The 14,958-nt window shown below is 42.4% G+C and overlaps 2 protein-coding genes across 6 annotated transcripts in view; one reads left to right on the top strand and one right to left on the bottom strand.

Annotated features, from left to right (window-relative positions):
* The window catches only part of mfsd5 (major facilitator superfamily domain containing 5), a 173,382-nt gene that overhangs the window by 65,544 nt on the left and 92,880 nt on the right, over positions 1-14,958 (top strand). The gene's annotated exons all lie outside the window — the stretch shown is intronic.
* The window catches only part of rarga (retinoic acid receptor gamma a), a 75,153-nt gene that overhangs the window by 3,296 nt on the left and 56,899 nt on the right, over positions 1-14,958 (bottom strand). For 3 of the 5 annotated variants that reach the window (XM_084068459.1, XM_084068458.1, XM_084068461.1), the window contains 7 exons: positions 12,409-12,557; positions 10,654-10,795; positions 7,191-7,354; positions 5,424-5,603; positions 4,378-4,582; positions 2,409-2,567; positions 1-598 (listed from right to left, as the gene is read on the bottom strand). The exon at positions 1-598 is cut by the window's left edge and continues 3,296 nt beyond it. In XM_084068459.1, coding sequence (XP_083924585.1) covers positions 219-598; positions 2,409-2,567; positions 4,378-4,582; positions 5,424-5,603; positions 7,191-7,354; positions 10,654-10,795; positions 12,409-12,557 — 1,379 coding nt within the window. In that variant the 3' untranslated portion in view covers positions 1-218. The remainder of the gene's footprint in view (positions 599-2,408; positions 2,568-4,377; positions 4,583-5,423; positions 5,604-7,190; positions 7,355-10,653; positions 10,796-12,408; positions 12,558-14,958) is intronic. The other 2 variants (XM_084068460.1, XM_084068462.1) reach the window with 1 other exon arrangement.

The following is a 14,958-nucleotide window of genomic DNA, read 5'->3' as shown; positions in this document are numbered from 1 at the left end:
TGTTGAGCTTGTAGATCGGCTTGCTTTCGCTACCTTTCTGTTCATTTACAAAAAAGAAAACAACAACATAAAAAGTTGAAATCTCAAGATACGACGGTTTCTCGACCCGACAGCAACAATAATGTACTGTATATGGAGTATGAAGTGTGGTGTAGTACATGTGTATGTGCACCGCAACAACGTTTTAACCAGGATGCTTTAACTCCTCCTCCTCCTCCTCACTGCGCCCTCCCCGCGTGACTCTTCCTGGCGCTGTCGATGGCGTCCAGGACGCCCCAGCCCTCGCCGTCACTGTCCGAGGCCCTGTCCCGATCGTCGTCGCCCCGATCGTTGTCGTCGTCCTCGTCCTCCTCCTCCTCCGGGCTGGGCTCGCTGCCGTTCTCCGTGGCCCAGCTGTCGTCCTCGTCGTCCGCCTCCTGCTTCATGACGGGCGGCGGCGCGGAGGAGGGGGGTGGCGGGGGAGGGGGAGGGGGCGGCGGCGAGCTCTGATTGCTCTCCGTCTGGTCCTCGAAGGCCTCGGGGTTCTCCAGCATCTCCCGGATCAGAGGAGGCATGGGGCCGGGGATCTCCATCTTCAGGGTGATGGCTCTCTCCGCCCCTGATCGACACCCAAGGGAGAAGAGACACGATTAACCACATTGTTGTTTATTGTTTATTTGGATCCCCGTTAGCTAGTGTTGATTTCGTCGACTAGAACTATGGCGTGAAATGTTCGGCGACTACCTTTTTTCACTGACGAAAATTAAATAAAAACGAAATAAAAACTAAGCTAAGATGACTAAAACTGATGACTAAATATTGACAATTTCGTCAACAAATAAAAACTAGACTAAAATGTTAGGGAGGGACTAATTTTATGCTTGGTCGTGCTCAGGTGATGTGCTCTGAAAATAGCAGATCTACAAGCTCACAACGCTGCGACGCGTTGTGAGCTTGTAGATCGGCTATTTTCAGCATGCAACCAAGTGTAAAATCAGCCATTACGACGCCATCAAGGCACCGCCAAAATACATTTTAGTCGACTAAATCAACTGTACATTTAGTCGACTATAATCTTATGATATTTAGTCGACTAAAACTAGACAAAAAGACATTTCAGATGACTAAAATGTGACTAAAATTAAATGGAATTTTATTCAAAAGACTATGACTAAAACTAAATCAAAATTTGCTGTCAAAATTAACACTGCCATTAGCTACTACAATAGCAGCAGGTACTCTTCCTGGGGCCCACACAAAAAAATGACATTAAGTAACATAAAAACACATTGCAGTACATGACAGTATCAGATTTGTTCTACTCTGTATATATAGTGCTTTATATTTGAGATGATATTGAATGTTTGTGTTATTTTTTATATGTTGATGAATACAAAGGACCCCAATGGAAACAAGGCCGCAAGGACTTTTTTGGCGTTATCCTTTTAGACCAAGTGTTTGACTGTACTGTTTTGCATTTTTGTCTAATAAAATATTCAATCAATCAATCAAAGACAGTTAAAAACTTAAAATACAAGTAAATGTTTAAACATCAATCTCAATTATACGGTGTAATACCTCATAACACATCTTAATGATACCTCAAGCAACAAAAATTGTTACAATTTCATATTTTACCTTACAATATAATCTACAGTCTACAGTCCCAAACACCCAAGACACATCAAACAATGTACAGTATGTTAGCCTTAATCAAAAAGCAAACTCCATGATATATTTCCTTAATATCCTGATATAAAAATCTGAATTGCGATGGAAGACTATTCAGCTCTTTTATTGCTCTATACATTACTGTGTGTTGCATTGAATTTTAAGATGGGAAGGATGATTAAACCCTAAATAAGATTAAGCAGTGATTCTCAACCTGTGGGCCGGGGACCACTGGTGGGCGGCGAAGGTATTGCAAGTGGGCCTCCAAATAATTCCCAAAGACTAGAATTTGAATGTTTGAATGATTATTGGACATTTATTATTAAAAAGTGATACCAATAAATAAGAACTTAAAGTATACTACGTTAGTTTCATTGCTCCATATATATATATATATATATATATATATATATATATTTATTTATTTTTTCCTTTTCTTAAAAAAAATAGAAGATCTACAAAATAGGGCTTAACCTATTAAGACCTGCAGTTTCCGATTCTACAAAAGTTTTTTTTTATTTTTTTATAAAAAAAAAATATATATATATATTCAAATATTTGCACACATTTTTCAAAAAATAGCAGATCTACAAGCTCTTCTACAGCTTGTATATCTGCTATTGTTGAATAGCCAAAGAAATTTAAAGTGACACACTCCAGGTCTTAATGGGTTGATTGAGGTTAGTTGAGGGCTTAAGTGATTAATTCCTCTTCCATGCAGCCTAATAACACCAACATGAAGGCATCATCATACAGACCTTTGGTGCTGATGCCCCTGAGGTCGGTGACCTTCATCAGCATGCGAGGGAACATGTGAGGTTTGTTGGGGCGCCGGCGGCGGGCGTATATCTTCAGGGCCTCGAGAAGAGGTTCCTGCAACTTATCCACCTTCTGCGGCTCTTCCAGATCCATGCGGTCTGTGAGGAGGAGAACCGCATACATGGTTTTACACACGTGTGTGTGTGTGTGTGTGTGTGTGTGTGTGTGTGTGTGTGTGCTGGGGCCCCCCTGAAACCAACTCAAGGACCCCTGGGGGTCCTTTGAGAACCACTGATATACACAATACAATAACATATTACTGGCCACACATGAGGTTATACAGTAAGAACTACACAGGGAAACGGAACATAGAAAAGGGAAATGTTGCAAATCTATTATTCACAGACAGCCATGTGAAAAAGGAAATGTTGAAAATGTATTATTCACAGACAGCCATGTGAAAAGGGAAATGTTGCGAATCTAATATTCTAAGAAAGCCATGTAAAAAAGGAAATGTTGAAAATGTATTATTCTAAGAAAGCCATGTGAAAAAGGAAATGTTGAAAATGGATTATTCTAAGAAAGCCATGTGAAAAAGGAAATGTTGAAAATGGATTATTCTAAGAAAGCCATGTGAAAAAGGAAATGTTGAAAATGGATTATTCTAAGAAAGCCATGTGAACAAGGAAATATTGCAAATCTATTTTTCTAAGAAAGCCATGTGAAAAAGGAAATGTTGCAAATCTATTATTCACAGAAAGCCATTTTCTGTGGGTTTCAATGGCTTGCGTCAATTCCATCTCAGTAATGTGACAATCAGATTCTTACCACACAAACACAGACGTGTAACGACATGAACCACTTGAACCCTAGTAGCGTACCTATTCTGAATCTGGGCAGTGAACATTAGGCGAAAATAGCAGATCTACTAGAGCACAACATATCGCAACGTGACACGTTGTGAGCATGTAGATAAGCAATTTTCAGCGAAGAGATTTGGAGTTTGGGGGGGGGGGGTGCGGACCTAGTATAGAGCCATAGGGGACCCCGGTCAACTAAGTATGTAGGGCTAAAGTCGATAAAGGGTAAGGCCGGCGTAATTAAAATGTTTTCTTATCGTCAACTTAGCCTACTACAGGACCAACAACAACAACAACAAAAAAATACATGTTTCTCCTACTTACAGGTATTTGATGTTTGTGTTTTATTGTCGTTTTTTACATTTCACATTTACTTTGTCAGCTTCTCAACACTTTTAAACTTCACTGACTCTCACTGGAGCAGTTACTACGTTTTTTTGTAGAGTTTTGTCCTGCTGTCGCTATGTACTGTACGCCAGTGAACCTGTGTAATATTCTGCCTCTTGGCCAGTGCATACTTTTAAAAGAGACCTCAATGTATTTTTACTGGTTAAATAAAGGTTATATAAGTAGCGGTCTGCCTTGCCAAAACCATAAGTAGCTCATATCAGGAAGTCATATTGAACTCCATTGTTAAAACAAAACAGTTAAAACAGGTCCCAGAGCTGCACTGTTGCTTCGCTCAGCATAATTCATCATTGCAATGAGCACAGGCATTGTACTGTTTCCTGGAACAACTTTATGAAGTGACACCGATTGCTTTTTCAGTCTACCTTTCAGGATGACTGGAGTGAAAAGAAGGAGATTTGCATGTCCGGGAAACAGCGATTGAAAGAAAAAAAATGTTCATGTTCATTGCAATTATGAATTATGCTGACCAAAGCAACGGTACAACTTTGTGGCTTACTTTAACAGTTTTTGGACAAACTGTGACTTCTGGATATGAGCAATATTCTGGTGTTGGCTAGATGGACCAAACTTGTGTAAATGTGTTTTTCTGTTCTACGATCTTTTCGTAGGCTTGGTTGGCAATAAGAAAATATTTGAATTATGCCGGCCTTGTCATTTAAACTAAGATAAATGATTTAACCCTGCCGGGCTGCAGTACCTCCACAGATGAGGCAGATGGCGCTGAGGAGGCCAGTTTCTGTGTCGTCCATCTCCAGGGGCAGAAGCTGGCCGGCGAAGGCAAACACCAGGTCTGTGAGTGGCCCGAAGCCGGCATTGTGCATCTGGGTCCGGTTCAGAGTCAGGCCGTCTGAGAAGGTCATGGTGTCCTGTTCTGGGGTGTAGCGTGTGCAGATTCTCAGCATCTATTAGGTGACAGAGAATTTTGCAAAAAAGAAAATCAGGGAATGCCCATTAGGTGCTACAGAAGGACATTACGCAACATCAAAATATTGTAAATAGCAAAACAAGAAAGACTGATACATTTACTCTTTGAGGTAGAATTTGCCTAATTGTGTGCACTATTATTGAGTCAAACTCTCCTGCACTACCAGCATTCACCACTGAATGTCAGTGTTCCCTCATGTGAGAATGCACAGGTTATGCTTAGCTGTTACCTTTCTAAGACATTGGACTAGTCAACAGTGTTGATTTCGTCGACTAAAACTATGAGGAAAAACGAAATAAAAACTAGGCTAAGATGACTAAAACTATGACTTAATATATTGACAATTTCGTCAACAAATAAAAACTAGACTAAAATGTTAGTGAGGGATCTAGTGGAGAATAGATCCAGTAGAACTAACTAACTAAGTCATTTTATGCTTGGTTGCGCTCTGGTGTTGCACTCTGAAAATAGGCGATATACAAGCTCACAACGCGTCGCAGTTGTGAGCTTGTAGATCGCCTATTTTCAGCATGCAGCCAAGTGTAAAATCAGCCATTACGACGCCATCAAGGCCTGCCAAAAAACATTTTAGTCGACTAAATCAACTGCAGATTTAGTCGACTATAATCTTATGATATTTAGTCGACTAAAACTAGACTAACAGTAAAACATTTCAGGTGACTAAAATGTGACTAAAACTAAAAGGAATTTAATCCAAAAGACTATGACCAAAACTGGATCAAAATTTGCTGTCAAAATCAACACTACTAGTCAACAAGGTGAGAAAGAAAAAGAGACTAAAAGACGTTTTTCCATACCAGTATGTCCAGACAGGCCGATTTAAGCAGAGTGATCTGGTCAGCTATGGTCAGGGTGGTGAAGCCGGGCAGCCGCTTGGCAAATTCCACAATCTTGATGATGCACTTGGTAGAGAGCTCGCTGAACTTGTCCCATAGCCCCAGGTCCAGCTGGACACGATGATCTGAGCTGGAGTTCTGCTCCATGACACAAAACACACACACACACGCACGCACGCACGCACACGCACACGCACACACACACACACACACACACACACACACACACACACACACACAGGTGTAAATCTTCTATTAATAATATCTCAAACCCCAACCCCTAAAATCTCTAAATCAGGGGTCTTCAACGGGGGGTCCGGGACCCCTAGGGGGTCCTCAGAGTTACTACAGGGGGTCCGCCAAATCTTTGTGTGATATGATTTTTTATTTTTTCTCATTAACCACTTGAACCCTAGCATCCCTTTTCTGAGGGGAACATTAGCCGAAAATAGCAGATCTACAAGCTCACAACGCCTCGCGCTGCGAGGCGTTGTGAGCTTGTAGATCTGCTATTTTTGGCAAAAAGGTGTAGGTGTATAAGGAAAAAAGAGCAGACCAAGTAAAAAAAAAGAAAAGTTTAATCTGAAATACAATTTTATACAAAATAGAGGGGGTCCCTGCTTCACATCTTCCTTGACGTCCTTGGCCTGAAAACGTTGAAGACCCCTGCTCTAAATGCCTAATACTAATCCCAACGTGAATCTTTTCCTAATTGTAAGCATAACTATAAAAAAAAATGTTTTAACAGCCATTTCCATTTCTCTTGTGAGGACCACAAAAAAATGTCCTCAGAATGTCTTGCAAGTACAGAGCTTGCAAAGGCCCTTGCAAGTACAGTAATACAAGTATACACACAAACACACAGACATACGGATCGGCATGTTGTGACAGAGGTGGTGTGTAACGCTGTTTGCATGAAGGGTGTGTCTGTGTCTGTCCACGACTTGCAACACATTTACATATTACATCAATCAAGGGGGAAAGCACATTTACATTTTACATCAATCATGCAGAGGCCACACAGATGGCTTAATGGGGAACTGAATTAGTTAAGCCACTGCTATGTTGAAAAAGCTACGGTGAATTTACGTCTTTGCATGCGATTTAGAAACCATGGACATCACTATACCATGGAGAATTTTGCGCCACACACACACACACAGACACACACACACACACACACACATACGTGTGTGTGTGTGTGTGTGTGTGTGTGTGTGTGTGTGTGTGTGTGTGTGTGTGTGTGTGTGTGTTGTATTACTATACTTGCGAGGACCAAGTATAGTAGAATTTGAAGAAATATACATTGGACCGTTTTCCTGGTCCTCACAAGACAAGTGGTTGTTTTATAGTTAAAAAAATGTGTTTTAGAGATACGTTCACAATTAGAAAAACATTCAGGTCAGGATTAGACATTTAGGTGTCTTAGAGGTTAGGTTTAGGGATTGGAATTAGAGTTAAACATGATTCATACTTAGTTGCGCGCCAGTGTCATGCACCGAAAAACAGCTGATCTATAAGCTCACAACGCGTCGCAGCGCGACGCGTAGTGAGCTTGTAGATCTGCTGTTTTTCGGCTTTAGGCTTACGGTTAAAAATGGCAATCATTATTTTTAAATGGCATTCATAACATGGCTGTCCTAAAGTGTTGATGTCCTCACAAGTATAGTAATACAAACATGTGTGTGTGGGTGAGTGAGTGTGTGTGCGTGCATGTGCGTGGCTTACGGTGGTGTATTTTCCCAGCTGACAGAGGGAGGGGAAGGTCTCTTGGTGGGCTTTGCTGACTTTGTTGACCAGCTCCTCCAGCTCGCCGCTGAGCTCGTAGCTCTCTGGAAGCACCACCTCCTCCTTCACGTCTTTCTTCTTCTTGTTTCGATCGTTGCGTACCGCTGAGAGAGAGCAGAGGAAGAAAGCCACGTGTTAAAGAAATCTGTAGTCTTTGTGTCTCCACTGAAAAGGTCATTGTGATGGGGCCGGGTTAGGATGCATAAAGAGAGGAACATTGCGCATTTTAATTGAAGAATCTTTTAGGGGAGACTAGGTGGTTTTAAAGCCTCTACAGTGCTTCCGACTTGGCCGTCTACACACTAGCACAATTGGCCACGTTTTTGCGGAGGGCTATCTTTGTCGCTGCACCAGCAGCTTCAACAGGTTGCTCAAGGGCACCTGTCAGCGGGAGCGTTGAACTTTGAGGAATAGGGTGGTGTTCCTCCGCACATATGCTACATCCTACCGGACGTCTTTTCAGCTCCTCGGCTGAAAAGACGCAGCAGGTGAATTCATTCACAAGGAAGAGACGTGGGGTTTCAATAACATCCCTTCTTGGACCAACCAGTCCACAGACACCACCAGTAGGGGTCAGCAGTGACAAGATTACACACAAGCGTGTGGGGAATTTGGGAATTGGCATAACAACTAAATTGGGAGAAAAAAGGGCAAAGTTGGCCCAAAAAAAAAAAGAATAAGAACGATTAAGGTTGAATAAAATTGTCAATTGCCAAGTTTTTTTGTATATTTACCCGCTTAAACCCTAATTCTTAGTTGACTGGAGGTATATTGTAGTAGGCCCTCTGCTTTTTAGGTGTCGCATTGTGACGCGTTGTGAGCTACTTAGCTATTTCCGCCGAATGTTCGCCCTCCCCAGAACAGGGACGCTGGGAGGTTCATGTGGTCGGTTCAGTTGACAGATCCCCCTGCCCTCGTGCCCTGTGCCTTTCACCACTGTCCGGTACATGTTGTGCTCGCTGGTAGAAACCAGAGCTCGCTGCTACTGGTGTTGCCCTTGACGGCGTTATCAAACCATTTCCTTTAGCACGGTGCTGACACCAGCTATCTCCCTCTTATCGTGTGCACTCTTCCTTCGTCCATCTCTCCATTCAGTTTGACCGCGGTGGTGCACATAAACCCAACCCAACCCAGCCCTCTGTGCTCTCTGCCTCTCTCTCTCTCTCTCTCCCTCCCTTTCTTTCCTTCCTCTCAGGATATCCAGTAATAGCAGAGGTACAATGTGATCCCGGCCTTAACACACATCCCACACAAACATTACACCCACATGCATGTCCCATGGGCTCGGTAACAGGCAAAAGAGACTTGCCCGCCCGCGTGCGCGCGCACGCACGCACGCACGCACGCACACACACACGCACGCACACTCTTTCTCTCTCTCGCGCGAAGAGTCAAGTGACATTAGGGCCTGACCTGGAACTGTGTCATTTTTAGATTTGAGCTAAAAAGCATTATTTTTCACTTTGGGCTATTCAAAAATAGCTCATAAGCGCGGCACCGAGTGCCGCGCTACGAGCTTGTAGATCTGCTATTTTTGAAAAAACGTGAAAATGTGTGCAAATCTTCTTAATATATATATTTTTAAAGCGAACATTTTTAACTCAAATCTTCACTTCTGGGGGTCCCTGGAACAAAATATTTTGATGGGGGTCCGCGGCCAAATACATATCATTTTGGGGGTCCTTGACATGAAAAAGATTGAGCACCACTGATATAGAAACAAACGTTTTTAAGAATACTGTTGAGATTTAGGAGACATGTAGAATCGGCTTCAGGTCTCAATGGGTTATAACGTAATCTTTGTCTCTGACTATTATTTTTTTATGTCCAAAACTCTCCCCCGCCTCCAACTCCACCCCCTAGATCTGATGGCTTTATTATGAATGAATCGAGTGTCTGTGTGCACCCGGCCCAGGGGGGTGGGTGGGGGTGCTGAGGTAGTGTGAAGAAACAGGATATCAGAATCATGCCATGAGGCGATTAGTCATATGACTGGTACAGTGCCCAGCCTCTCCCAACCGAACACCACCCAGCTATAGGCTCATCATCATCATCTGCTCTCTCTCTCTCTCTCTCTCTCTCTCTCTCTCTCTCTCTCTCTCTCTCTCTCTCTCTCTCTCTCTCTCTCTCTCTCTCTCTCTCTCTCTCTCTCTCTCTCTCTCTCTCTCTCTCTCTCTCTCTCTCTCTCTCTCTCTCTCTCTCTCTCTCTCCCCCTCTCTCTCTCTCCCTCTCTCTCTCTCTCTCTCCCTCTCTCTCTCTCTCTCGCCTAATTTATGCTCCGTCGAAACAACGGCGTGACCGAAAACAGCCGACCTACAAGCTCTCAGCACGTCGCGGATGAGACAGCGCGGTTGAGCTTGTAGATCGGCTATTTACGGGCCTGCGACGCGGTCGTGCGACCAAGTATAAAGCTGGCTTCTCTCTCTCTCTCTCTCTTTCTCTGCTGCTCTGTCTCTCCTGAGCTCTCTGTCTGGGATGTAACAGATCAACCTCTGGGGGGAACGTGACAATGATGTGACCCACATGAAATGTCCCTTTTTCTTTTTTTTTTCCCCTCCCTCTTTATCTTTTCACTTTGCTGATATAAACGTGGAAAAACAATCAGATCTGGGCCACGGGGGGGTTTCACCATGACCTACATTTCAAGATATCTCCTCTTGCCTTTTTTTTTTCCAAGGTACATTATCGTCCCTTTAACGTCTCTGGGAATTGTGAGATATTAAGCGCCGGCAACCTCAATTCAGCGAGTGACATTTAGAACTTGTGTCATCATATATGAGCGGGAGTGCCTATGTATGTGTGTGCGTGTGTGTGTGTGTGTGTGTGTGTGTGTGTGTGTGTGTGTGTGTGTGTGTGTGTGTGTGTGTGTGTGTGTGTGTGTGTATTAACATACTTGAGAGGACCAAGTATAGTAGAATTTGAAGAAATATACATTGTGAGGACCGTTTTCCTGGTCCTCACAAGACAAATGGTTGTTTTATAGTTAAAATAACGATTTTTAGAGATGCGTTTACAATTAGTAAAACATTCAGGTCAGAATTAGACATTTAGGTGTCTTAGAGGTTAGGTTTAGGGATTGGAATTAGAGTTGAACACAGTATCTTTATACTTAGTTGCGCGTCAGTGTCATGCACCGAAAAACAGCCGATCTATAAGCTCACAACGCGTCGCAGCGCGACGCGTTGTGAGCTTGTAGATCTGCTGTTTTTCGGCTTTAGGCTTACGGTTAAGAATGGCAATTATTATTTTTAAATGGCATTCATAACATGGCTATCCTAAAGTGTTGATGTCCTCACAAATACAGTAATACAAACATGTGAGTGTGTGTGTGTGTATGGTGCATATAAGTGAGTCTTGGGGCCGTCTCTCCAGAGGCTTTTGCGTCCTCTCAGCACACACTCACCCTCCTTGGACATGCCGACCTCGAAGCACTTCTGCAACCTGCAGTACTGGCAGCGGTTGCGCGTGACCTTGTTGATCTGACAGTTCTTGTCTCGGTGGCAGGTGTACACCATGTTCTTCTGGATGCTGCGGCGGAAAAAACCCTGGAGTAGTCGAGAGGAGGGAGAACCAGACGTAGGAGGAGAGAGATTAAAGGGGAGAGAGAGAGATAGGAGAGAGAGAGAGAGAGAGAGAGAGAGAGAGAGAGAGAGAGAATAAGTTGTAGACTGAAATCCTTGAAACATTTTTTCTTTTTCTTTTTTTTGATTAAAGGGATAGTTCACCAAAAATATATACTTTTTTTCTATCAATTAGTCACCCCATGAAGACTTGAATTCATGGATATTTTTTTGTTTTTGTCTCATTCCTAAGCCAATAATTTGATGACCAGTGGGCCGGTATAGGCAGCGGTTCCGGTATAGGAGACAAAAGGACACTCTTTGGGTCTCCTATACCGGAACCGCTGTCGGTCATCAAATTATTGGCTTAGGAATGCGACAAAAACAAAAAAATATCCATGAATTCAAGTCTCCATGGGGGTGACTAATCGATAAAAAAAATGTCATTTTGGGGGTGAACTATCCCTTTAATGAACCAACTTGAATATCTTGTATGTGAACACACAGCACTTTAGGCCAATATACAGATTCTGAATTCCAATTCTAGGTTATGAATTCAGGTTCTGAGACTTTTGATTCTGAATTCCGATTGGAAACAGTACCGTACATTGAATAGCACTGTATCATCAGCGTCTTATAATAATCCTCTCTCTCCATTCATCCCCCAAACGCCTCCGCCCATCACAATCCAGGAAGAAGAAATGAATCATGTCACTGGTATTACACCCGGGCTTCACACTGTTGTGACAGAGAGACTGACTGTGTTGTGATCCCGTGCTTATCAGTGTTTTATTGTCCCGCCGCTGCTCGTCTTTCATCCGTCTTCTCGTCGTCCAACAAGCGCTACCTGACCCTCTTTTGCGGAAGGCAACTGGATCAGTGGATTAATATAACTGCCTGCGAGGCACATTCTCCGTGCTATTCTGATACCCAAACGCAGGTAGCTGGTAATTCTCTCTCTCTCTCGTTGCCCAGGGAGTATTCATGGTCTTCAAATAGAGCGGGCCCCAGTTAACCCATTAAGACCGGGAACACACGCCGCGTCTGTGTCATTTTAAGATTTCTCTGGGCAATTCAAAAATAGCAGATCTACAAGCTCATAGTGCGCGGCACCGAGTGCCGCGCACTATGAGCTTGTATATCTGCTATAATTTTGAAAAATCGTGAAAATGTGTGCAAATCTTTGAATATATATGTTTTTTTAAGCAAACATTTGAACTCAAATCTTTGCTTCTGGGGGATTCTACAAATGTCTTCTAAATCCTAACCGTATTTTGAGAGAACTTATGTTGCTGTAATCAGAGATTCTCAAACTTTTTTTCATGTCAAGAACCCCCAAAATTATATGTATTTGGCCGTGGACCCCCATCTCAAAATATTTAGTTCCAGAGACCCCCCAGAAGCAAAGATTTGAGTTAAAAAAATTCGCTTCAAAAATATATATATATTCAAAGATTTGCGATCTTCAAAAGAATTGCAGATCTATACAAGTTCGTAGCGCTATGAGCTTGTAGATCTGCTACAAAGAAATCTAAAAAATGACACACAGAGATGCGTTCCCCGGTCTAAATGGGTTATAAAAACCAGACTGTCCTCACCTTGCAGCCCTCGCAGGAGCTGACCCCATAGTGGTACCCCGAGGACTTGTCCTGGCACACGAAGCAGGGCTTGTAGACGCGAGGTGGGGGCGGCGGAGAGGGAGAACTGGGCACCATCTCCTCTGAGCTGGTGCTCTGGGTCTCCACCGCTATATGGGTGAAAGAAAGTAAGGAAAGAAAGAAAAGAAAGAAAGAGAGAACAAGTCAGACAACATGGCTGGAGATCTCGATTCACTTGCCTCGCAGCAAGGGTCTGTAAATGTCCAGTGGTGTAAAGTGACTAAGTACGATTACTCAAGTACGGTACTTAAAGGGGAAATCCACCCATTTTCAATATTTAACTATGTCATTAATATAGCATAAAGGAGTTGTGTGGAAATAAGAAAAAAGTTCCCCCCTTTCTGTGTTGCCTTGAACTGGAGGATTGATTGTGGGTTTAACATTGCAAATTACAACATGATGAGTCATCACGTTGTAATTTGCAATGTTAAACCCACAATCAATCCTCCAGTTCAAGGCAACACAGAAAGGGGGGAACTTTTTTCTTATTTCCACACAACTCCTTTATGCTATATTAATGACATAGTTAAATATTGAAAATGGGTGGATTTCCCCTTTAAGCACAATTTTGAGGTATTTTTTTTACTTTACTGGAGTGTTTCCAAATTTCAGTACTTTTACTTCTACTCCACTACAACTCAGAGACACATATTGTACTTTTACTCCACTACAATTATTTGAAAACTTTAGTTACTCGTTGCTTTGCAAATATAAATTACTATATTATAAAACATACATTAACCACTAATAGGCATATTTTACACCTAGGCTATTTGAAAAAAGCCGATCTACAAGCTCACAACGCGTCGCATCGCGACGCGTTGTGAGCTTGTAGATCTGCTATTTTCAAATATTTTAGTACTTTTACTTTTGGTACTTTAAGTACATTTTGATACCAATACTTTTGTACTCAAGTACATTTTTAATTCCGGATTGTTACTTGTAACATTTACATTGCAGTATCGATACTTTAACTTAAGTAAAACATTTCAGTACTTTTTTCCACCACTGCAGACAACTGGGCTGGAAGTCTCAATTCACTCGCCTCGCAGCAAGGCTCTGTAACTGTCAAATATTTATTTGTCAAAGCCGACACGGAGCGTTGAGCACATTCTGAGCCCTATGTCCGAAGATGCGGCTGACAGCTGACGGCAGCCATTTCCGATTGCATTTTGATTTGTGAAACCGACCTGAAATTGAGTTGAGTAACGGTTACGTTCAGTCGATAAAACATTTTCCTGAGGGACAGACTGTGTGATACGTGATGCAATAAGCCTAATCCTTTACAATCACTTAATGGACACACGCACGCGCACGCGCACACACTCACACACACACACACACACACACACACACACACACACACACACACACACACACACACACACACGTATCATACACATAGGCAGCAATGGAAAGTAACTGTAAGTGCATTTACCCAAGTGCTGTGTACATCTTTGCGCAATACTTTACTTGAGTATTTTCATTTCATTTTCATTTTCAACATGTTATACTTCTACTTCTCTACATATCACAGGCAAATATTGTACTTTTTACTCCACTACAATTCTTTGTACAGCTTTAGTGGATTGCTTTGTGGATTTAGAATTATTATTACAAAACATACATTAACCACTTAAAGCCCTATTGTGTACTTGTGTGCTATTTGAAAATACAAGCTCACGATGTGTCGCGATGAGACGTGTTGTGAGCTTGTAGATCTGCTCTTTAAAAAAGTGTTTGACCAAAAAATAAAACGTTAGTACTTTTACTGTGGTGTGGAATACAGGCTTTTTTACTTGTAGCAAAGGATTTGTTTCAATGTTACTTTTACTTAACCCATTTAGACCGGGAAAGAATCTGTGTCATTTTTAGATTTCTTTGGCTATTTGAAAAATCGTGAAAATGTGTGCAAATCTTTGAACATATATATTTTTAAAGCGAAAATTTGTAACTCAAATCTTTGCTTCTGGGGGGGTCCCTGGAACTAAATATTTTGAGATGGGGGATCCACGGCCAAATACATCATTTTGGGGGTCCTTGACATAAAAAGGTTTTGAGAACCACTGATATAACCTTAATGGTCTTAATGGGTAAGAATCTGAGTACTTCTTCCACCACTGCAGTGCACACATGAGTCAATAGCCTCCTGTTGCCATCTTGGCACTTTCACCCTTAGGGGGCAGCACTCAGGTGGCTATTTGGGGGATTAAGGGGATTAGTGTTTGTGTGAAAACAGGAGGGGCGGTGATTGATTGATTGATTGACAGAAGAGACTAAACAAATAGCTTTTCTCGACAGATAAGCGGTGGAGTGATTGATGGACAGGGCACTCTGATAAGGCCAGGTAGCTGACTGTGAGTGTGTGTGGCTGACTGAGGGCAGGACAAAGGAGCTGGCTCTTCCTCATTCCTCACCCACACAGACAAAGACTCACTATGACTGGTGTCTGACGCACGCACACACACACACACACACACACACACACAC

This window comes from Gymnoscopelus microlampas, assembly GCF_963454915.1.
Source record: "Gymnoscopelus microlampas genome assembly, chromosome: 10".
Classification (NCBI taxonomy): domain Eukaryota; kingdom Metazoa; phylum Chordata; class Actinopteri; order Myctophiformes; family Myctophidae; genus Gymnoscopelus; species Gymnoscopelus microlampas.
The sequence above is the reverse complement of the archived record's forward strand: the minus strand, read 5'-3'. Positions and strand labels throughout refer to the sequence as shown.